This window comes from Kogia breviceps, chromosome 15, assembly GCF_026419965.1.
Source record: "Kogia breviceps isolate mKogBre1 chromosome 15, mKogBre1 haplotype 1, whole genome shotgun sequence".
In the NCBI taxonomy this organism is placed as follows: Eukaryota; Metazoa; Chordata; class Mammalia; order Artiodactyla; family Physeteridae; genus Kogia; species Kogia breviceps.
In genome coordinates this window covers 85,273,043-85,295,266 of record NC_081324.1, presented here as the reverse complement: position 1 = coordinate 85,295,266, position 22,224 = coordinate 85,273,043, and the positions used below count along the sequence as shown (strand labels likewise).

The following is a 22,224-nucleotide window of genomic DNA, read 5'->3' as shown; positions in this document are numbered from 1 at the left end:
AGTACTCAGGGAATTCCCTGGCGGTCCAGTGGTTAGAACTCCGGGCTTTCACTGCCAGGGGCCAGGCTTTGACCCCTGGTCGGGGAACTAAGATCCCACATGCCACACGGCGAGGCAAAAAAAAAAAAAAAAAAGTACTCGAGGGAAACATGTTTGTGACACTGACTCTGAAGCCCGACATCTCACCATTGCAAGCGGGACGATGCCCACAAAGGAGGTCTGGCTGACGAAGATCTCAGAGACAACAAGCCCCCTCGCGGCGCCCTCCACCGGGTACTCCGCCTGCCAGGTGATCTGCTGGGCGCCAGCCAGGCCGCTGCTGTTGTCAATTCCAAAGTCCACCTGCAAGATCTCATACGAGGAGCCATTTGTTCTGCAAAACAAACACACGGTAAAGCGCGGTTTAAAACCTGAGACTCAGCAGAATGTCAAGAAAGCGACAAATTGCCACATTCTCCTTTGTCAACCCAAAGGAGGCTCGCCAAGTTCAACAGGCCACAGGCGGTGTCGACAGAGCCTGATTCACAGGCTGCCCACATCTCCGAGTGGACAGACCATCCGTCTTCAGGGCCCTGTCCTTCCCTGAATGAGCAGCTCAGACGGCACCGCATCTCTGGGCGCTGTCACAGCTCAGTCCTCCCCAACCCCACGCCTGCGGACGCCACGATCCAAGCGCCACGCACACGGGACGTGGCCCGACACCTTCATCTAGGGCCACCATTACTCCACTCGTGAGGCACGGCCTCGATTCTGGCTGTTCCTACTGCTACTTACCTGTGTGGCTGTGGACCCGGGGTGCAAACTCTGAGCGTTAGAATTTGGGGAGAATATTGGTGCCTACGTGGGCCTGGGAAAGCATCGTGTCTATTTGCACATGTTGTTTTGCACGGGAAGGGAATGTGTGTTGAATAAGGGACCTGGCCTCACGTGAGCATGACAGTGCGCTCGCGTGGGAACAGGGGACCCCTATTTCCCGGGGCCCTGCGAGAGGGATTTCAGGATCCTAGGAACCTGAGCGCTCGGTTCTCGGCTTCGGGCACCCCCCTTTCCCAGCCACCACATCCCAACCCAAAGTCACTTCTCCGGTCACAGGGATTCTCCACTTATCCATCTGTTAAGTCTCCTCCTGTAAGAGATGCTCAGCCATATCAGGTCAGATCTTCAGTTTCTCTTTAGTCTGCACCGTGCTTGTAAGGAGATCTAAGGAGCTGCTTCTAATGCCTCCTGGGTCTCAGCACTCAGTAAACTTCAGAAAAACGACCGCCGAGAAAAGTGAAGACCCAGCACGAGGAGAAAAGGAGCGTAGCTCTCTCGTTATCAGCAGCTTAATCCTGCTCAATCCGCACTCTGGTCTTGGGGTGCAGAAGTGGCCAGTCTTGGGGCAAAGGGGGCGGGGTCTGTGTGGGAAGGCTGGCCCCCCCTTAACTGTGGGCTCTTCTTCCCCTGTGGACCTGCTACCTACAGGAAGCTGCCCAGGACCAGTCAGGGTCACTTTTATGCGTAAGTTTTTATTTGAAGTCATCTCCCTCAAACCAGAGGAAGGGGGTCTTTTACTTCTAGGCAGCTGGCATGCCCGCTAGTAAGTCCACTTCTATGGAAATGGGTTTATAACTATTAACTTTACCTGTTCCTGATCTATTCTTCATAAGCCTTTCCATTTGGAAAGTGTTCCATGATTGTCTCAATTTAATAATTACCAGCCGCCTTTGGGGAATCAGGGTCAGTCATGAGATAATCATCAGATATTTTTCCTTTCCCTGGGGTGGAGAAGTGGGGGTGGGGGTGGGGTGGGGGGTGGGGGGTCAAGCAGGAACACCACTTGGCTGTTTCTCGCCTCAAGCTAGAACACACAGCCTCTCCCCAAAAGGACTTGCTTCCCAGAAGCCCTGTTTCCCATGGAAACCCGCCCTGTAATAAAAGCTAAGCCCCCTCCATGTGACCGTGGGACAGCTTTCGGGCGCACAGTACGGCTGCAGCTCAGACACGCCAGCAAGAAGGAGGCGGAGAAATGGGAACAGGGGAGATGGATGGGCCTCAATCCAGCAGCTGGTCCCTAGGAAGCACATCCTGCCATTTCTCAGCAGATAATCCCTCACGATGGCAATGATGATTGTTTTGCGGAGGGAGGGTGATGGGGAGGGAAGGCAATGGCGGGGAGAGAGCAGTAAAGAACCAGGGAGAGTTCAAAAGCTTGAACTGCTCTCGAGCAGGCTGTACCATTCACCTAAACTATTTTTTCTCCCCACAAACTTCTAGAGAATTCTGAGCTACCAGGCCGAGATGCTTTCCCCATAGGAGTTTTTTTTTCTAGAAATGGAGCAAGAGAGGCTGTCTCTGGTCTCAGGGATTCTGCTTTTTTCTTATGAGCCTTTTTCTGGGCATTATTTTAAAAGATGACCCAAAAGCCAGGTAAATACTGAACGATGATTACACCATGCAAATGGCCCAGAGTAAGCCTGCTGGTTACTCGCGGTAAATACGATGAGACTGAACTCCAACTTCCTCTCCTGACTGTTCATGCCACCAGGACAACCGTGTACCTGTACTGTTGCTGCTCTGACTGTGGCAGCTGGCACGGTGCCTGGAAAAGTGTAGGAGTTCCACACGTATCTGTTTAAGTCTCTAAACACACTCAACAGACCAAGTAGGACACCCTGTCAATTTGTGTGTAGGGGGGTGTCATGTGCATTCTGGGAGACGAGAAGCTACCAGTCATCTGTTGTTTCTTTTTTTGTAATTTATTTATTTTATGTATTCATTTTTGGCTGTGTTGGGTCTTCGTTGCTGCGCGCGGGCTTTCTCTAGTTGCGGCGAGCGTGGGCTCGTTTTCGTTGCGGTGCGCGGGCTTCTCATCGCGGTGGCTTCTCTTGTTGCGGAGCACGGGCTCTAGGTGCGCTGGCTTCAGTAACTGTGGCATGTGGGCTCAGCAGTTGTGGCTCGCGGACTCTAGAGCACAGGAGTTGCGGCACACGGGCTTAGTTGCTCCGCGGCATGTGGGATCTTCCCGGACCAGGGCTCGAACCCGTGTCCCCTGCATCGGCAGGCGGATTCCTAACCACTGCGCCACCAGGGAAGTCCCAGTCAGCTGGGTTTTGAGCCCTATTCTCCTGCCTGCCTGGTACGAATATTGATATGCTCTGCTTTGATAAGATGGGTCTGTCTCTACTACTAGGATGTAATTTTTTTTAAAGACTTTATTTTTTTAGAGCAGTGTGAGGTTCACAGCAAAACTGAGGAGAGGGTACAAAGGTTTCCCATATACCCCCTTTCCCCCCATACACAGAGAGCCTCCCCCATTATCAGCATCCCCCAACAGATGGTACATTTGTTACAATCAATGAATCTACATGGACACGTCATTATCACCCAAAGTGCAGAGTTTACATTACAGTTCACTCTTGGTTTTGTATACTCTATAGGTCTGAACAAATGTATAGTACAGTTCTCCACCATTATGGTCTCATACAGAGTATTTTCACTGCCCTAAACATCCTCTGTGTTCTACCTATTCATTGCTCCGTTCCCCAACCCCTGGCCGGCCACCACTGATCTTTTCTTTGTCTCCAGAGTTTTGCCTTTTCCAGAGTGTCATCGAGTTGGAATCATATAGTATGTAGCCTCTGCAGATTGGCTTCTTTCACTGAATAATATGCATTTAAGGCTTCTCCCCGTCTTCTCATGGCTTGATAGCTCATTTCTTTTCAGCACTGAAAAATATCCCATTGTCTGAGTGGACCACAGTTTATTTATCCATTCACCTACTGAAAGACAGCTTGGCTGCTTCTAAGTTTTGACAATTATGAACAAAGCTGCTATAAACATCCGTGTACAGGCTTTTGTGTAGACATAAGTTTTCAACTCCTTTGGGTAAATACCAAGGAGCACAATTGCTAAATCTTATGAACATAAGTTCTCAAAGGTCAAAACCTATCATAACACCGTGGTCACTACAATCCCTGGCATATTCATTTATTCAGTGACATTTATTAAGCAGTGAATATGTGTTAGCCACGGAGAATTCATTGGTAGACAAAATAGACGAGATTTCTCTCTTAATAGTCAGGTAAATACACAAACAAGGTAAGCCCAGGTCATGATAAATCCTATCCTAAAAATAAAATAGAAGAATGAAATTTCTTTTTAAAAAGTTAAGTAAGCTTTTTGCAATTTAAAAAATACAATTTTATATTTATACCACATGACCCAGCAATCCCACTCCGACGTCTATAGCCGAAAGAAACAAAAACACTAACTCAAAAAGACTTCCCTGGTGGCACAGTGGTTAAGAATCCACCTGCCAATGCAGGGGCCATGGGTTCCATCACTGGTCTGGGAAGAACCCACATGCCACGGAGCAACTAAGCCCGTGTGCCACAACTACTGAGCCTGCGCTCTAGAGCCCACAAGCCACAACTACTGAGCCTGCGAGCCACAACTACTGAAGCCCACGTGCCTAGAGCCCGTGCTCCGCAACAACAGAAGCCACCACAATGAGAAGCCCGCGCACAGCAACAAAGACCGCTTTCGTTTCTTGGCACTTGTAAGTAATGCTACTATGAACACTGTGTTACATGAATCTTTTTTTAAAATTAATTTTATTCATTTTCAAATTATTTATAGTTTATAGAAATACAATTAGTATTTACTTATTTATTTATCTATCTATCTTTGGCTGCGTTGGGTCTTCGTTGCTGCGCGTGGGCTTTCTCTAGTTGCGGCGAGCGGGGGCTACTCTTCTTTGTGGTGCGCGGGCTTCTTATTATGGGGGCTTCTCTTGTTGTGGAGCATGGGCTCTACTGCCAGGCTCAGTAGTTGTGGCACGCGAGCTCAGTAGTTGTGGCTCACGGGCTCTAGAGCGCAGGCTCAGTAGTTGTGGCGCACGGGCTTAGTTGCTCTGTGGCATGTGGGATCTTTCTGGACCAGGGCTTGAACCCGTGTCCCCTGCATTGGTAGGTGGATTCTGAACCACTGCACCACCAGGGAAGCCCCGAAAATGTTTTCTTTATTTTTTTGTGTTTGTGTTTTATGTATTATTTGTGTGAAAAGTATTATAAACCTATTACTGTACAGCACTATATAGCCGACGGTGTTAGGTGGGTACCTAGGCTAACTCTGTCATATACTCATGAACAAATTGGACTTACAAACGTGTTCTCGGAACGGAGCTCGTTTGTATGTAGGGGACTTAGTGTATAACATACTAAGTAAGTTATTTATCTGTTATGTTGACTCTCTCTCTCTCTCTCTCTGTATCTCACATGTGCACATAAGCGCCAGGAAAGCAGGGATTTCAGCCTGTTTTGCTCACCCCTCTGCCCCTAGCCTGGGACCTAGCTGGCGCTCATTAAATACCCGTTGAAGGAAGCACTGAATATCAAACAACAGTCTGAGCGAGAGCTCAGAGGAATGTGTGCTTAGAGAAGCCAGAGAGGCTGTATCACGGTGTTGGCAGGAGAGAGAAACTGGTAAGTCAGGGAAGGCTTCCTGGAGGAGGTCGGACTCAGGCCAATCTTTGCAGAATGGGCTCAGACAAGAGGCAACACTGCTTGGGGCCCCTCATCACACGCTCTTCCCCTCCAGACGTCCTTCCCACTCCGTGACTCCCCCGTTCCCCGACACCTGTCCTCCCAGAGAGGAACGACACAAACCTCTCTGCTCACCAAACCCATCAACAGGGCGGAGGGTCTTTTTTTTTTTTTCTTAATTTTTTTAAAAATTGGAGTATGATTGCTTTACAATGTAGTGTTAGTTTCTGCTGGACAATGAAGTGAATCTGCTATATGTACACCTATATCCCCTCCCTCTTGGGCCTCCCTCCCACCCATCTAGGTGGTCACAGAGCGCCGAGCTGAGCTTCCTGTGCTTCGTAGTATGTTCTCACTAGCTATCTATTTGACGCATGGTAGTGAGTATATGTCCATCCCAATCTCCCAGTTCGGCCCACCCTCTCCTTCCTTGCCGTGTCCACATGTCCGTTCTCTACAACTACGTCTCTATTCCTGCCCTGCAGACCGGTTCATCTGTACCATTTTTCTAGATTCCACATATATGCGTTAATATATAATATTCGTTTTTCTCTTTCTGACGTACTTCACTCTGTGTGACAGTCTCTAGATCCAGATCCATCCACATCGGGCAGAGGGTCTTTAGTCCGTCTCTCTGCCTGTCACGCAGCTCCTTTCGTCATGACCTCATGACCAGCTCTCAGAACCTGGCATGAATAAATCATCTCCTGCAATTTCACAAGATCCAGGCACTGCCTTCTCCTGTCTGCTTTGACTGCTCTCTCTGAGCTCGCTGTGGAAAGAATGTTTCAGGCTGGCGAATCAGACTGTAGTCGGCAGGCAAAGGTCTAAAAACATTTAAAAGCCCCTAGTTTAGAGCAGGGACTTTTGGACTCAAACTCTTCTCTCCTCATTGGTTTAATTTCAAGACTTCTCATTCAATTGCTATCTAGAACCTTTTAAAAAGCCTGAGACTGTCAAACGGGAATAGTCCAAGAACAGGGGTTCGTTTATGGCATTTCTAGCCGACCAGGGAAGTTAAAGAGAAAACCCAGAGGTTACAATGTGGCACCTGTGCTGCGCCTGGCTAGGACCATGTTATTAACCGCCTCCACTACTGCGTTTTCACGAAATTCGACCCGGGTGCCAATGTTTTTAAATGCAGGATATTCACACCAAAAAAAATTTGGTATTTCTGGCTTCTTGGAAAAATTGGAAGAGCAGGCAATATAGATGGTTCTAGCCCACATTCCCACACGGCAACGAAACAGCAGGATGCTGTTCACACGAAGTGGATCAAAGACCTAAGTGTTAGAGCTAAAATTATAGAACTCTTAGCAAAAAACATAAGCAGTCATCTCTGTGACTTTGGTTCAGGCAATGGTTTCTCAGATATAACACCAAAAGCACAAGCACAAAAAAAAAAAGAAGAAGAAGAAGAAACAGAATTTAAAACTTTAATGCTTCAAATACTATCAATAAAATGGAAAGACACCCTATAGAATGGGAGAAAATATTTGCAAATCATATATCTGATAAAAAAAATCAGTATCCAGAATATATAAAGAACTTTTACAACTGAATAGCAAAAAAAAAAAAAAAAATGGGCCAAAGCATTTGAATAGACAATTTCTCCAAAGAAAATATAAAAATGGCCAATAAGTACATGAAAAGATGCTGAACATCATTATCCATTAAGGAAACGCAGATCAAAACCACAGTGAGATACCACGTTCAAACCATTAGGATGACTGTAGTCAGAAAGACAGACAAAAATTTGTGGGCAAGAATGTGAAGAAAAGGTAACCGTCATGCATTGTTGGTGAAAATGTAAAATGGTACAGCTGATTCGGAAAACAGCTGTGCGGTTCCTCAAAAAACTAAACAGAGCATACCACGTGAGCCAGCAAGTTCACTCCTAGGTATATACGCAAGAGAAATGAAAACATACGTCCGCATAAAAAGTTGTGCACCAGTGTTGATTGTAGCATTATTCTTTTTAATTGAAGTATAATTGATTCACAATATTGTGTTAGTTTCAGCTGTAGAGCAAAGCGATTCAGTTATATATCTTTTAGTTTTCATTATAAGTTATTACAAGATATAGAATATATTGTGGTTCCCTATGCTACACAGTAAATCATTGTTGCTTATCTGGAAAATAATCTGCAATACATATGTGTGTGTGTATGTCTGAATCACTTTGCAATACACCTGAAACTAACACAATATTGTAAATCGGCTACACTTCAATAGAAAAAAAAAAAAAAGGAAAGCTACCATCGTCAACTCCCCCTTGTTTGGCTTATTCTCATTGTGTTGAAATCTCACACACATTTTCCTGCGGTAAATACTCCCAGAAACTCTCCACCTATAACTCAAAGCAGCTCAGGATAAGTCAGCCAACTCACTGCCCCACTTTCCAACCACAGAAAAAGAAAGATATTAAATTCTTCTTTTTTCCGCTTTTAAATATTTCACAGTACCTCACGGACTGGTGTGAGGTGTTGCTTACCAACATTTTCCGGGAGCTGAAAACAATCAATCTTGATAATGAGCGAACACCATGGGCCCTTCCACCCTCTCAGCTACCAGATCCTGGACTATTTCTCCCACTAACAACTCACCCTCACTTCCAGCTTATTTGATTCTATCAGCATCACCATGGCAAGCTCAGAGACAGCAAAGACCACCGTCACGATTAACTCCCCCCGCCCCTTTGCCTCTCTCTTTCTGACAACATTCTGAAAACCTCTGTAGGAAATGACGGACCAGAAACCACCTCCCACCGGCTTCCTGAATACAGCTTCTCAGAGCTGTCCTCTCTCTGTTTGTTCCTGCCACCAACCTTAAGCGATACTCTTGTTATGCACCAAGACTCATGGAATCCACTGCTGTTTGGTTGTTTGGGGTTTTTTTTTAATGTTTATTTTATATTGGAGCATAGTAGATTAACAAGGCTTAGTTTCAGGTGTATAGAAAAGTGATTCAGTTATACATATACATGTATCCTTTTTCAAATTCTTTTCCCATTTAGGTTGTTACAGAATATTGAGCAGAGTTCCCTGTGCTCTATACTAGGTCCTTGTTGGTTCTCTATTTTAAATACAGTAGTGTGTATATGTCAATCCCAAACTCACAATTTATCCTCCCCTCCACCTCTCCCCTTTAGTAACCATAAGTTTCGTGTTTCCTAAGTCTGTGAGCCTGTTTCTGTTCTGTCAGTAAGTTCATTTGCATCATTTTTTAGATTCCACATATAAGTGATATCGTATGGTATTTGTCTTTCTCTGTCTGACTTGCTTCACTTAGTACGATCATGTCTAGGTCCATCCATGTTGCTGCAGATGGCACAAAGTTATTCGTTTTCTCATTGGTCCTCCAGAGATAGTCCGGGCACCTACGAGCCTGAACACGAGTGATTCTTTTTGCCTTGTTTTTACAGAAACGGTGTACATTGTACACTCTGTTCTGCCTCTAGAACATTTGATCTCTGACCCAAAGGGAAAGGAGAGCTCTGGTCATTCTCTCCCTGGCAACGAAGTGCTCTGGTCTGGAAGTGAGGATGGGACCAGTCACGTGGCCCCATCTGACCACGGGCCCCAGCAGAGACCATTCTCCTCCAGGTCCGATGGAGGTACCGATGCAGTCTCTGGGGTTCACCACCGGTCTGACTCCAGAGAAGAGGTCATGCCGGAGGGAGAGTAAACATGGCACTCACTCACTCATTCACGCTGGCACGTTTATAGAAAGGACCGTGTCCCCACCTCTGTGCCAGGCCCAGTGACATATACAAGCAGAGGCACACGCAAGACTCTAATTATCTTTCAAAGAGTCTGTTTCTCAGTGAAAGCCTTTCTCCTGTCGTGTTGCACAGGATTTCTCTGCACCTACACTGGGAAGGGCCTCATTATACGCGGATTCTTCTGCTGCCTATGGGGCAGGTGGCTCCTCCAAGGAGAGCAGCTGCTAATGAGGCTGGGGTCCCCAGGTCGCGCCCCGTGTGTGCTCGTTTAGCTGGGCTCCTGCAGGTGGCTGTGGAGGCCACCTATGAGTCCAGCAGCCGGCAGGCTACCCTGGTCACCAGGGGCCAACTGGCAGCTACAAGCAGTGCCAGTGTATCGCCCGTCCTGGTGTTTTCCCCGCTGAGGTACGGGGGCCACATCCTGCACAAGGGATTACACCGGGCTCCCCGTGAAGGGGACTGCAACAATTAGATGACCAGGGGAACGTTCGTGGCCAACCCAGCGAAGATCAGGCCCAAGGGGAGCTGCCTGCAGAGCTCTAGATCAGAAGAAAGTTCACGTTCACCTACAGCATCATTTAAAGACCACAGACATCGAACAGTAAGGACTAGGAGGATTCACAGCCCTTAAGGGGTGGAGTCAGAGGGGGCAAGAATCATGAGGTTCACAGATACAGAGAACGGACCTGTGGCGGCCAAGGGGGCGGGGGCGGGGGCGGGGGAGGGGTGGACTGGGAGTTTGGGGTCAGCGGATGCAAACTATTATCCGTAGGATGGATAAACAGCAGGGTCCTACTCTACAGCACAGGGAACTCTACTCACTATCCTGTGAGAAAGCATAATGAATATAAAAAAAGAACGTGCATATATATGTATAACTGAATCACACTCTGCCGTACGGGAGAAATTAACACAACATTGTAAATCAACTGTGCTTCAGTAAAATAAATTTTGAAAAAAGAGAGAGAAGCGGGAGGCTTAGGACTTGTCTCCCAAATTCCAGACTCTCATCCAACTGCCTATTCAGCATCTCCACTTAGGGGCCCCAAAGGCATCTCAGACTTGACACCGAACTTCTCTTCCCCAAGGCCAAGACCACACCCCCATCAAAGGCAAGGCCATCCATCCTTCCAGTTACTCAGGTCAAAACCTGGGTCATCCTGAGCGCTTCCCCTTCCTTAATAGCCAGCATCTGTGCTGTCCAGAAAGCCTGTCACTTCCGCCTGGGAAATATATTTTTTAAATGCCTTCACTCTCTCCATATCTACTACACCTGCCCTGGTCCAAGCCATTATCCACCTCTTGCCCGGTCACTGTAATCACCTCCTAAATCACCCCTCGCTTCCACCCTCACCCCCAGCCCTCTACTCTCTTCTCTCCACACCGCAGCCAGAGTACTCCTGCTAAATCAGAGGCAAATACTTTCACTGTCCTGTTCAAAAAACCCTTAAGGAACTCTCAGCTCATTTGCATAAAAGCCCATTTCCTTCCAAGGATCTATAAGGCCCTCCACAACCCGGGGCCCCCGCGCCAACGCCTGTTATTTCCCTGAGCGTCTTTGCTGCCACCGTCCCCTCGGTCACTCTGTCTGGTCCCTCACTGTTCCTCCAGCACCAGGCATGAGGCGGCCTTGAGGTCTTCCTGCTGCCTTTCCCTCTACCTGGACCCCCTTCCCTACGACACCTGTACAGCTCAACCCTCACCTTCAGGGAAGGCCTGAAAAGCCGCCTCTTAAGTGTTGTCTCCTTAGGTGACGCTGCGGAAAGACCCGTCTCCTCCACGGGCCAGCCCTCTCCCCCTCCCCTGCTTTTTCTCACTTAAGGCCATCGAACATACTCTTCAGTAAGTCCCCGACATACGGATGAGCTCTGTTGCGAGAGCGTGTTCGTGAAGTCCACCAAAGTTAGCCTAGGTGCCCAGCTGACACAATCGGCTCTATAGTACTGTACTGCAATAGGTTTGTAATACTTTTCACACAAATAATACATAAAAAACAAACGAACAAAAACAGGAAAACATTTTTAATCTTACAGTACAGGACCTTGACAAGCACAGCAGTGCACCACAGGGGCTGGCATCCAGGGGCTGGCATCGAGTGAACGGGCGAGAAGTAAAGATACTGCACTGCTGCACTCTATACAGTCCTGCACAGTAAAGGACACAAAAGCACAGCCGCTTGCAGAGGACGCCCGCACGTGACAATGCACGCCAGACACGTGAACTAGCTTACGCGACCGGACGTGGGAACGCACGTTCGCATCTTTGAAAGTTCACAACTTGAAGGTTCATACGTAGGGGAGTTCCTCGATTTATTCACTTGCTTTTGCTGTGGGCTGTTTCTGTCTCCTAGGTTGTAAACTCAATGGGGGCAGGGATTTTTCTTCATGTTCCCTGGGATACTTCCAACGCCTTGAAAATACCTGGTCCATAGGAGGAACTCCGTAGATACACCGTGAATAAATGAATGAATGAGCGGTCAATCTCGGAGTGCACCCTTCAACCCCACACCTCTTTGGCTTCCTCGGAGTGTAACATGTGGATCCCTGAGTGTGAGGTCCCCCCAGTCCGTCCCTAGCTGGGTCCACCCACGCATCACTCATTCCCACCCTCTTCCAATGTACGTATTCCTCTGTGGGCATCTTTACAACAGCATTGAGAAAGCCTGGATTTTCTGAGTGTCCGCTTCCCTGCCTGGGGCCTCCCAACAGTCAGTCTATAAGTCATAAAATGGGTAATGCATACAGTACTGCTCCCTGTCGCCAGGTGTCTACTTCTTTTGGTCACTCCCTACAACCTTCGGGTATCTGGGTGTTTTTGTACTTTCTGCAGAGTCAACCGTGAGGGTATTAGCATGATACCAACTCCTCAGCCATTACTGGGCTTGGAATCATCGATGCTATTTTTCTCATCGTGGTGAGAGCATGTAACACAAACCTACCTTCTTCACAACTTTTCAGTGTACAACACGGTATTGTTAACCATAGGCAGGGCTGTACTGCAGATCTCTAGAATTTATTCACCTCGCATCCGATGCTGATGTTTTGAAGGCAGGTACTGTTACAGTGGACTCACTGGGAAGTAAGGATAATAAGGACCACTTTTCCAAGGAGGATCACAAATAATCGTGATTACCAGTTTAATCTAAGAAGGTAAAATATCTACCTTTGGTTCTAGCTTTCTCAAAGCACCTCCAAATCACCTGGAGTCATTTCAACATCACAAGAGCAAACAAAAAAATTAAAGGCAAGCCAGACAGACAGGCTGGGGTGTTCAAATACAAACCCAAACAGAATCTATAACCTCATTAACCTTGAAACTGAGTAGAGTTAAGAGAATCCCACAAATAGACCGACATCCTGAATGCCCTTTGGGTCGAAAATCAGATTAGAATTCCTGGAACCTTCAATTTACCTGGCAGCTTTTCAATAAATGTCAGCTGGGCAGAAAGTCAATGGAGGTGATTCGCAGGCCCCTGTAATTCCCACAGTGTGTATATCTCCCTAAGAGAGAAGCTCCCCTTCAGGAAACAGGAATTCTCCTGTCACTGATTAATTAAAACCCAATGATCCCATCACGTCTCCTACTTGGCCCATTGTATTAATTACAATAGCCTCAAAAAAATCTTTCTTATAGGCCAATTACTCTATAGAAATTGGGTCTCAAGTCAACCGCAATTAGAAAGAATTATGTGCATGTAACTTCTTCAACTTCCCCTTTGCTGATTGTATCTATTCAAGCAATCCTGAAATTCTTTACACAGAATTGAGCCTATCCTGTCATATTTTAAGAGACTAATTTGGTCCAGAGGAGCAAGTATGAGCTAGAATCATGCATGAAATAATGGGAGACGGTGGTTGAAAGTTAGATTTTTTTGGTGTTGTCATGCAAGGCTGTTCATATACCCCATTACAGGATGCAAAAATAGGATGTTCCAGGACAGGGAAAGACCTCTGTGTATGGGTTCCAGGGACGGAGACATTGAGTTCACGTAGGATTCCTGTACCAGCACCTTGAACTTGCGCCCAGGGCTCATCCTCCATCAATCTCATTTCCCACCTCTGTATGTTCTCAAGGAATGAAAATGATTCCAGATAATGATGAGATGCGGCGGAGGTCAGCGCCAGGTCAGACCCTCGGAGGAAGGCGACCACTGATTGGCCTGAAACCACGAGATGAAAGAGGCAACATCTGTTCCGGCGCCTGAGCCAGACTCTGCACTAATGAGCGGCCCTGTGGCCTCGCGGTGGCCGTTCGGCCAGGCGACCTTTGGCGTCCTGAGCACGTCCCCATGCACCCTCCACCACCGGGGGCGGGGCGGGCTGGAGTGCGCTGGGAGACTGAGCACAGCTGGGTGAAAAGGGCAGGTTTGGGACTCAGGCCCCACATCTGAGCAGCGAGAAATTCCTACCTCGCCTCTGAACCTTCAAGGTCAGTGCCTGCAAAGCCAGTTTCCTTGAAAACTCTATTCGGTCTTAAGGCCACAGTTTGCTTCCTCGGCTGCACACTGGCTGGATTCACCCTCCTGAGAGATGCTAGGAGTTGGCGGGCCACGCTGTCTGAGCACAGAACGAGAGCGTGCTGCGGGAGGTTTGTGAGCCTCTAACGGGAACCAAACGTCTTAAGTTAGGACTGTTCCAGAACAGCACGGTCAATGTGCCCAGGAAGACATATAAAGAAGCTGTACGGCTTCCCTGGTGGCGCAGTGGTTGCGAGTCCGCCTGCCGATGCAGGGGACGCGGGTTCGAGCCCCGGTCCGGGAGGATCCCACGTGCCGCGGAGTGGCTGGGCCCGTGAGCCGTGGCCGCTGAGCCTGCGCGTCCGGAGCCTGTGCTCCGCAACGGGAGAGGCCACGGCAGTGAGAGGCCCGCGTACCGCAAAAAAAAAAAAAAAAAAAAAAAAAAAAAGCGCAGCTGTAGTCTATACCCAGTTTCTAATTCTGCCAGGGTTTCACAAACTTACACTCTCCGCTGGGTCTCTTAAGTTCTGGTATAACTCATTCATTCCAACGTGTGATAAAACGTGTTAGCATCTCGTGGGCGCCAAGCTCTGCTCTCCGCACTAGGGATCAGTCGTGAGGAAGGCGGGGTGAGTCCTGCTCTCCTGGAGTGTATATTCTGGTAGAAGGAGACGATTACAAAGCAAATATAAAATTAAATGAGGCCACTATTAAATAGTGAATTTGATAGTCATTAGTGACTTGCCCTAAAGACTTGCCGTTTCCTATTTTCTGGCCCACTTGAGGTTGGATGGAGCCTGACCTACACATCGTGTGTCTCGTTCTGGGCAAGTATTTCACCACCGGCACCAGCACAAGCCTCTAGTTCAAGACGAGGCGCCGTCTCGGCCGCCTTCGAGATTGTGACGGTCAGAGTCCCCAGAGGCTCACAGCGTGAGTGCAAAATAAACCTTTGTTGCTTTAAACCACTGAGGCTTGGGGGTGGTTTGCTATCACCGCATCAACGAGCCCATCCTGACTGATGCAGAGAGGCACAGAGAGCAAAAGATAAAACGGGGTGAAGTGACGGCGAGGTGGCATCATTTGCCTAGAGCTGTGAGAAGAGGCCCCTCTGAGAACAGATATTTAAGAGCTGAGGTTTCACTGATGGAGGACATGGACCAGTGTTCCAGACGGGGAAACAGCAGGGGCAAAGGTCCTGGGGTGGCAATAAGTTTGCCGTGTGCAAAAAGCACGCACATCCTGTACACGCGTACGCTCGCGGGCACACACGCCAGCACAAACTCACGGAGGGAGCAGGAAGCAGAGGGTAGACAGGGGGCTGCCCTGCGGTCCATCTGCAGATACTTCCATGCACCAGCCTTCAGCCCTGAGAACGAGTCAGCAGTCATGCAGGCCCTTTTCATAAAATCTCACACAGCCCACCAAGGGACAGGGCTTTCCAGAAACCAGCTGCCACTGTAGAGCCCACCCCTGGCTCCAGAGACCGGACCCCATCCAGTTCCCTTATCAGCATAAAGTAAAAGAAAAGAATTCCAAACAATGAGACAACCACAGACGTAAGGGATGCTACGGTTCTGCAGTTGGGTTAACTTTCTCTCTGAGCCAAGGCATGAGCCCAGGTGTTTTACAACAGCACCCCGCCCGGTACCTGGCATGTACCAAGCACTGTGCCAGGGCCTTCATCACTTCAATCTCACCACGGCCCTCTGACAGAGGCTCTGTCATTGCCAAGTTACACATGATGTGGCGGTCTCAGAGATGCTGTGTGACTTTCTTACAGCGCCACAGTTAGGAAATCCTAGAAACAGGATCCAAAGCAATAGCTGGCTCCAAGGTCGTGACCAGAATATGCTTGTTAGGAAAAGAGCTGAGACCTAATCCACGCTACGGTCCACAACCTAAAGAAAGTCTGCACTAACAAACAGAGAGTGGCCTTTGCAAAGCACAGAAAGAAATGGATGGGGTGGAGGAAATTAGGAACCTTGGTCTCTTTAGAGAGGAGATTCTGAGCTGGTAGAATTCAGCTCTCAGCCTATAAAGGGCACCTGCCTGAGAATGAAGGCAAAAGGGATGCAGATGCTGAAGAGGTGATGGAGGCGGAGAGCAAGGCAGAAGATTACATCTTAGGAGGTCCTAGAGCCAGCCAAGGAGCCAGATTCACGCCCTGGACTGTCCCAGGACTAGAGCCAAAGCACTGTCTCTGATATTTGGTTAGCTGATTTAAGCCCCTTCTGCTTGCAACTAAAAAACACTGATGTAAGTATGATAGCATTCAAGTCTATCATGAGATGGAGATGCAGTATCTCACGATACACAAGTGGCATTATTTTACTTGCCTCATAATTTCAACTCTGGTGACATTTCAGTGGCGTTCAGCCATATTTCAGCTGATTTTGGGGAGAGCCGAAGTGAGCAATAAATCAATACCAAGTGCTAGCAAACCTCCTTTCTTAAAGTCTAGCATTGCCTGTCATGGGCACCCTCATATTTCCAGAAAATGGACCCAAACGCCAGTATGAAACCTCCTTAAAATGCCTAAATTACTAACACTTACATTGACACATCTCCCAACCCCATTCTATAATATAGGTCGTCCTGAAATCCAGGGAGATCATTTCCCAGTTTATTTTTTCTGTTTCAAAATCTAGAGCTAAGTGACTAGCATCCATCATAGTTCAACAAGTGAAGAACGCACAGAGTTGAAGATAATATAGTTTCGGGAGGACAGGGTATGTCTTGTTACAACTCAAATGGATCAAAATGAATTCAGCATCTCTCGCAGCTTCTCAACCATCTTGCACCAAAGTGCATTTTAAAATGTTCAGGCTAGGGGCTTCCCTGGTGGCGCAGTGGTTGAGAATCCGCCTGCCGATGCAGGGGACGCGGGTTCGAGCCCTGGTCTGGGAGGATCCCACTTGCCACAGAGCAACTAAGCCCGTGAGCCACAACTACTGAGCCTGCGCGTCCGGAGCCTGTGCTCCGCAACAAGAGAGGCCGCGATAAGTGAGAGGCCCGCGCACCGCGATGAAGAGTGGCCCCCGCTCGCCGCCAACTAGAGAAAGCCCTTGCATAGAAACGAAGACCCAACACAGCCATAAATAAATAAATAAAATAAATAAATAAATAAATAAACTCCTACCCTCAACATCTTAAAAAAAACAATTAAAAAAAAAGAATTAATCTAGTACAAGCCTCAATTACTCCCCTGAGCTATTATTTTTTTAAAAAAATGTTCAGGCTAGTCTCTCAAGCAATGGCAGTCCGATATTAAGTCTTTTTTTTTTTTTTTTTTTTTTTTTGCGTTACGCGGGCCTCTCACTGTTGTGGCCTCTCCCGTTGCGGAGCACAGGCTCCGGACGCGCAGGCTCAGCGGCCACGGCTCACGGGCCCAGCCGCTCCACGACATGTGGGATCTTCCCGGACCAGGGCACGAACCTGCGTCCTCTGCATCGGCAGGCGGACTCTCAACCACTGCGCCACCAGGGAAGCCCCAAGTCTTTTTTTTAAAAGGACTTTGTATTAATAGATGAAGACATGTTCAAGAACCTGCCACCAAAGGAATTCTCAGCATCCTTCCAGCCCCAATATTATTCAAAACGCAGTAACCCCAGCACACACGGGATGTGGCAGGGGCTGGTCTAGGCCACCTGCCCGGTGTCCTCTGCAGGAAGACGTCAGCGAGCCCACGCACACCGCTCACTGCTCACACGCCGAAGACTCAGGGCTGCTGCCTGGTGCGCCGTAGTGGTCCCAGCAGGAAGCAGGGTTCCACTCATATTGGTTTAATGGAATAGTATGGGACGAAGGGAATGTTTGCAGAGGAACAAGCGGGCATAAGAGAAATAACAAGGAATGTTGAAAAAGCCAGAGGGGAGCGACAGCAAAAAGCGGTCACTGCCCCGACTTTGAAGGGCTATGGGGGGGAGTGGAGGAGAACAGTGTTGCTGGAGCCCCGTGAGAGCTGGTGGCTGGGGGGGGGCCATCTAGCAGGAGCTGTAGCCCTGCGGGGGACACGTGCAGGAAGGACCTTTCTCTTCCTGCCCTCTGGTCTCCCACGAAGGCCTCCCACTGGCTGAGCACGGCCAGAAGCCAGCGGCCAGGGAGCCCAGGTGACTCGGCCTGTTGGCGTGAACCCCAAAATCACACGGCAGAGAGGAGTGCCTGAGGGCCAAGAGAGAGTAAGTCGTGAGCCTGTCATGTGAGGTTGGCTCTGGTGGGACCCCTAGGTGCCCCACGCCTGCTGGGGTGCCGGCTCTGCAGAGTGCCAGCCTGGCAAGGCTGGATACATCTCCAGCACTCCTGTGTCTCTTTCCAGTTAGGCTGGACCACCAGGGAGCTTCCGGGGGATTCTGGAGGGCGGAAGGGGGGGCATATGGAAATATGGATGCATTGCAACTTTTACATATCGCACACGCCTTCCCAGATGTCTTTTGTGCCTTAGCGTGAACTGACCGACGGACCTAAGACAAACTGCCTCGTGACAAAATGCTTCAAGCAGTGTGGTCAAGGTCCTCGCAAAGCTGAGGCTGGGGAGGTGAGGACCTCACAGCGCTGCTGAGAGGATTAAAGGAGCCCATGTGGGGAGCACGCAGAAAACTGCTCTGCACGTAACTATTATCCCGATCGCAGATTTCCACCTGCAGAGACAGGACTTCTCTGCCCCGGATATGAGTCCCCTCCCTTTTACTCTCTCTCAGAGCTCACTGTACTCTCATTCACAGCACACGCCGCCATCCGAAATTAGGCGCTTTTGCACATTTACGGGTTCATTTTTTTTCTCCCTCACTTGAATGTAAGCTTCAGAGAGCAGGAACTGTGTCCTTGTTATTCACACCACGTCCCCGGGCCACCCACGCTGTCCGGCACCTCTCAGGAGCTAAATGAAATCTTCGCAGGACTGCGTGAAGGACAGAGGGGGTTCCTTCACGTGACTGCCAAGAAACAGGACCAGAGAAGCCTGTGCCCGCCTAAGGTGGTGCATTTCTCCCCGGATGCTGCCCCATCCATCCCTGCAGCGATTGGCTGGCTGAGACGGGAGGCAGGGACGCCGAGGGTAGGATCCCGTTAGCCCTCCTGTCACTCCCACGGAGTTCCCACCACCTCCAGGACCCCAAGGACCCCATGGCCTGCCCAGAGCGTCATTTGTACAGCCTGACCTGCGTCCACGAAGTCCTGGCCGCAGGTCCCCCCGAGGTCGCGAAACTTCAAAGGATGATGGCAGGTGGACTTGGAAAGGCCCTGGGGGGTGCGGGGCGCATGGCACCCAGTAACGGGCAAGAGGCAAAGCCGCAGCCGCATTCACACCTGCCCCACCGGACACGGGGTACGCGCGGTTAGCTGTGCAGACAGCATGAAGCGGTGTTTGGAGGACACCGCAAGGAGCGGCGGTCACGTCAGGAGGCGGACAAAGGCTGAGCCTCAGATTTGAACTGAACGCGGCACAGTCCGCACAGACGGTCAAGGAGCCCATTTGCTCCCCGGTCCTGTGAGGCGAGGCGGGAGGGGGAGCAGGGCGCTCTCATGAGCCCGCGGACACCCAGGTCCCCGGGGCCCTGAGCCACTGCCACGTGAAAGGGTTATCGGGGCCTCCTTGATGAACTGCTCCCCTTTTCCAGGCATCTTCCTGAAAATCCAATGCCTTAATCTGATTGAATCGTCAATCTGACACCTGGCTTTGCAGACTCCTTTTTACCCCAACCCTGTTTCCCAGAGAAAGAGGTCGACTTTTCCATTCCTGCTCATTCACAGTGGTCTGTTGGAGACTCACAGACTTAGACAACGAAGTTATGGTTACCAGGGGGGATGGGTGGGGGGCCGGGATAGTCAGGGAGTTTGGGATCGACGTGTCCACACGGCTATATGTAAAATGGATTACCAACAAGGACCTCTTCTATAGCACAGGGAGCTCTGCTCAATATTATGCAACAACCTAAATGGGAAAAGAATTTGAAAAAGAATAGATACGTGTGTATGTAAAAAAAAAAAAAAAAAAAAAAAAAAAAACAAGTGGTCTCTTTTAAATATTATGCTATGTCTTCCAAGGTGGCCTCAGGTAAGAGCAGGAGAGAAATCCTCAGTCTCTGGTGCACTGAGAAGACTGGCTGCATTGTCTGCCCAGGTCAGGCCCCACGGTTGAGTCGAACAAGCAAAGGTCTGCTGATCCACTGAGTCACAGGGACAATGCGGTAATCTCAGCCGGGTGCACGTGGGTGGTGTCCACTCACAACGGAATATCCCACTCTCCTGTGGGCTCACAGGTATACAGGCAGCCACGCTGGAGACGGTGAAAGGCTAGGCACGGGGCTCTCCACACTCGAAGAGGTATCGCCTGAGACCTGTGTACCCCAGTGGCCCACAAGCAGCATCGCCTGAATGCTCCGTGAACATTATGACATTGGGGGAAAACCAAGCTACCCTCATCGAGCTGGAACTTTGAGGGGAACTTGACTCATGTGGCCCTTAGCAGCTCAGGGTTGGCGTTCACTCAGACAAGCCTGCCTGGGTTCATGTCTACCTTGGAAGGGCTTGTATTCAGTTATTTAGGGCTGCATAACCAACTATCCCCAAATTTAGCACGTTAAAACCATGAACATTTATTATTTCACAGTTCCTATGGGTCAGAGTGAGTGAGCTGAGCTGATGAGTTCTTTTCTTAACTTTTCGTTTTATATTGGAGTACAACTGATGAACAATGTCGTGTTAGTTTCAGGTGTTCAGCAAAGTGATTCAGTGATACATATACGCGTATCTATTCTTTTTCAAATTCTTTTCCCATTTAGGTTGTTACATAAAACTGAGCAGCGTTCCAGGGTCACTCATGAGATTGCAGTGAGCTCGTCGGCTGGGGCTGCATCATCGAAAGGCTTGACGGACTGAAGGAGCCACTTCCAAGATGGCGCCCTCACATGGCCATTGGCTGGGGACTTCAGTTCTTCACCACACGGACCTCTCCAAAGAGCTGCTTGGTGTCCTCGTGACATGGTGGCTCGCTTTCCACAGGGTGCAAGATCCAAGAGAGAACAAGGAGGAAGGCGTAATGCCTCCTATGACCTGGTCTCGGAAGTCACACACCATCACTCCCACCATCTCCTATTCTTTAGAAGTGAGTCACTAAGTCCTGCCCAGGCTCAAGGGGAGGGGCATTAAGCTCCACCTCTTAAAGGAGGGAGTGTCATAAGAATATACCTATTTTCAAACTATCACAGGCCTACTGAGCAAACATCAACAAGAGTTGAACTTGGAACTTGGAGGCTAGACAGACTTGGGTTTGAATCCCCCTTTTGTCATTTGATTACCCTGGGTTTAATCCCATCACACCTTAGTCTCCTCATCTGTAAATGTGGATAATAGTACCTACACTGCCTAGTTATTGTGACAATTCACTTAGATAACGTATGCAGAGTGTTCAACACAGCGCCTGGCTTCTAGCAAGAATTCAACTCATCATATTAATACTTTAATTGCTATTAAGAGTAAAGGAGAACAATATAGCATCTTTTGCACATTAATCTCTGGTGTAACCCTCCCCCTTCAACATCACTAAAATATTATAAGTGGATATACATAGTTCAAAAATAGATAATTATTTATTTAAATGTGTAACTGCTAAGTTTTTTTTGTAGATACAACTTTATTTATTTATTTTTAACATCTTTATTGGAGTGTAATTGCTTTACAATGGTGTGTTAGTTTCTGCTTTATAACAAAGTGAATCAGCTACACATATACATATATCCCCATATCTCTTCCCTCTTGCATCTCCTTCTCTCCCACCCTCCCTGTCCCACCCCTCTAGGTGGTCACAGAGCACCGAGCTGATCTCCCTGTGCTATGCGGCTGCTTCCCACTAGCTATCTACCTTACGTTTGGTAGTGTATATATGTCCGTGCCACTCTCTCACTTTGTCACAGCTTACCCTTCCCCCTCCCCGTGTCCTCAAGTCCATTCTCCACATCTGCGTCTTTATTCCTGTCCTGCCCCTAGGTTCTTCAGAACCAGTTTTTTTTTTTTTTTTAGATTCCATATGGCATAGAGGGAACTTACCTCAACATAATAAAGGCCATATTTGACAAACCCACAGCCAACATCATTCTCAATGGTGAAAAACTGAAACCGTTTCCTCTAAGATGAGAAACAAGATAAGGTTGTCCACTCTAAGTGCTAAGTTTTAAACAGTGTCCTACAAATAACAACATGATATAAGGTCATTGATGTCTCCAAGACATACTGAGTTGTACTGGGACACAACAAATGTTCAAATTTCATAAAAGTTTTTAGGTAGATTCTGCCTTCAAAAGATGCCAGAACCGATGGAGGGTTCTACTTTTGTCCTCTTCCATCTAGGATCATTCCCATTGGCTGCCTCTTCTTTTAAGTGGACATAAGTCAGAGAATTGTGACTGTGATATTAGAAGAGCATTGACCTGGGCATCAAAAAGCCTAGCTTCTAATCACTAATATTTCTATTGATAACACATACTTTTGCTCTATGCTAGCTGTGTGACCATGGACAAGTC

General features: G+C 48.5%; 1 protein-coding gene across 3 annotated transcripts in view; it reads right to left on the bottom strand.

Annotated features, from left to right (window-relative positions):
• The window catches only part of TMEM132B (transmembrane protein 132B), a 383,413-nt gene that overhangs the window by 88,927 nt on the left and 272,262 nt on the right, over nt 1–22,224 (bottom strand). For all 3 annotated transcript variants that reach the window (XM_067014888.1, XM_067014887.1, XM_067014886.1), the window contains one exon: nt 187–373. In XM_067014888.1, the coding sequence (XP_066870989.1) occupies nt 187–373 (187 nt within the window). The remainder of the gene's footprint in view (nt 1–186; nt 374–22,224) is intronic.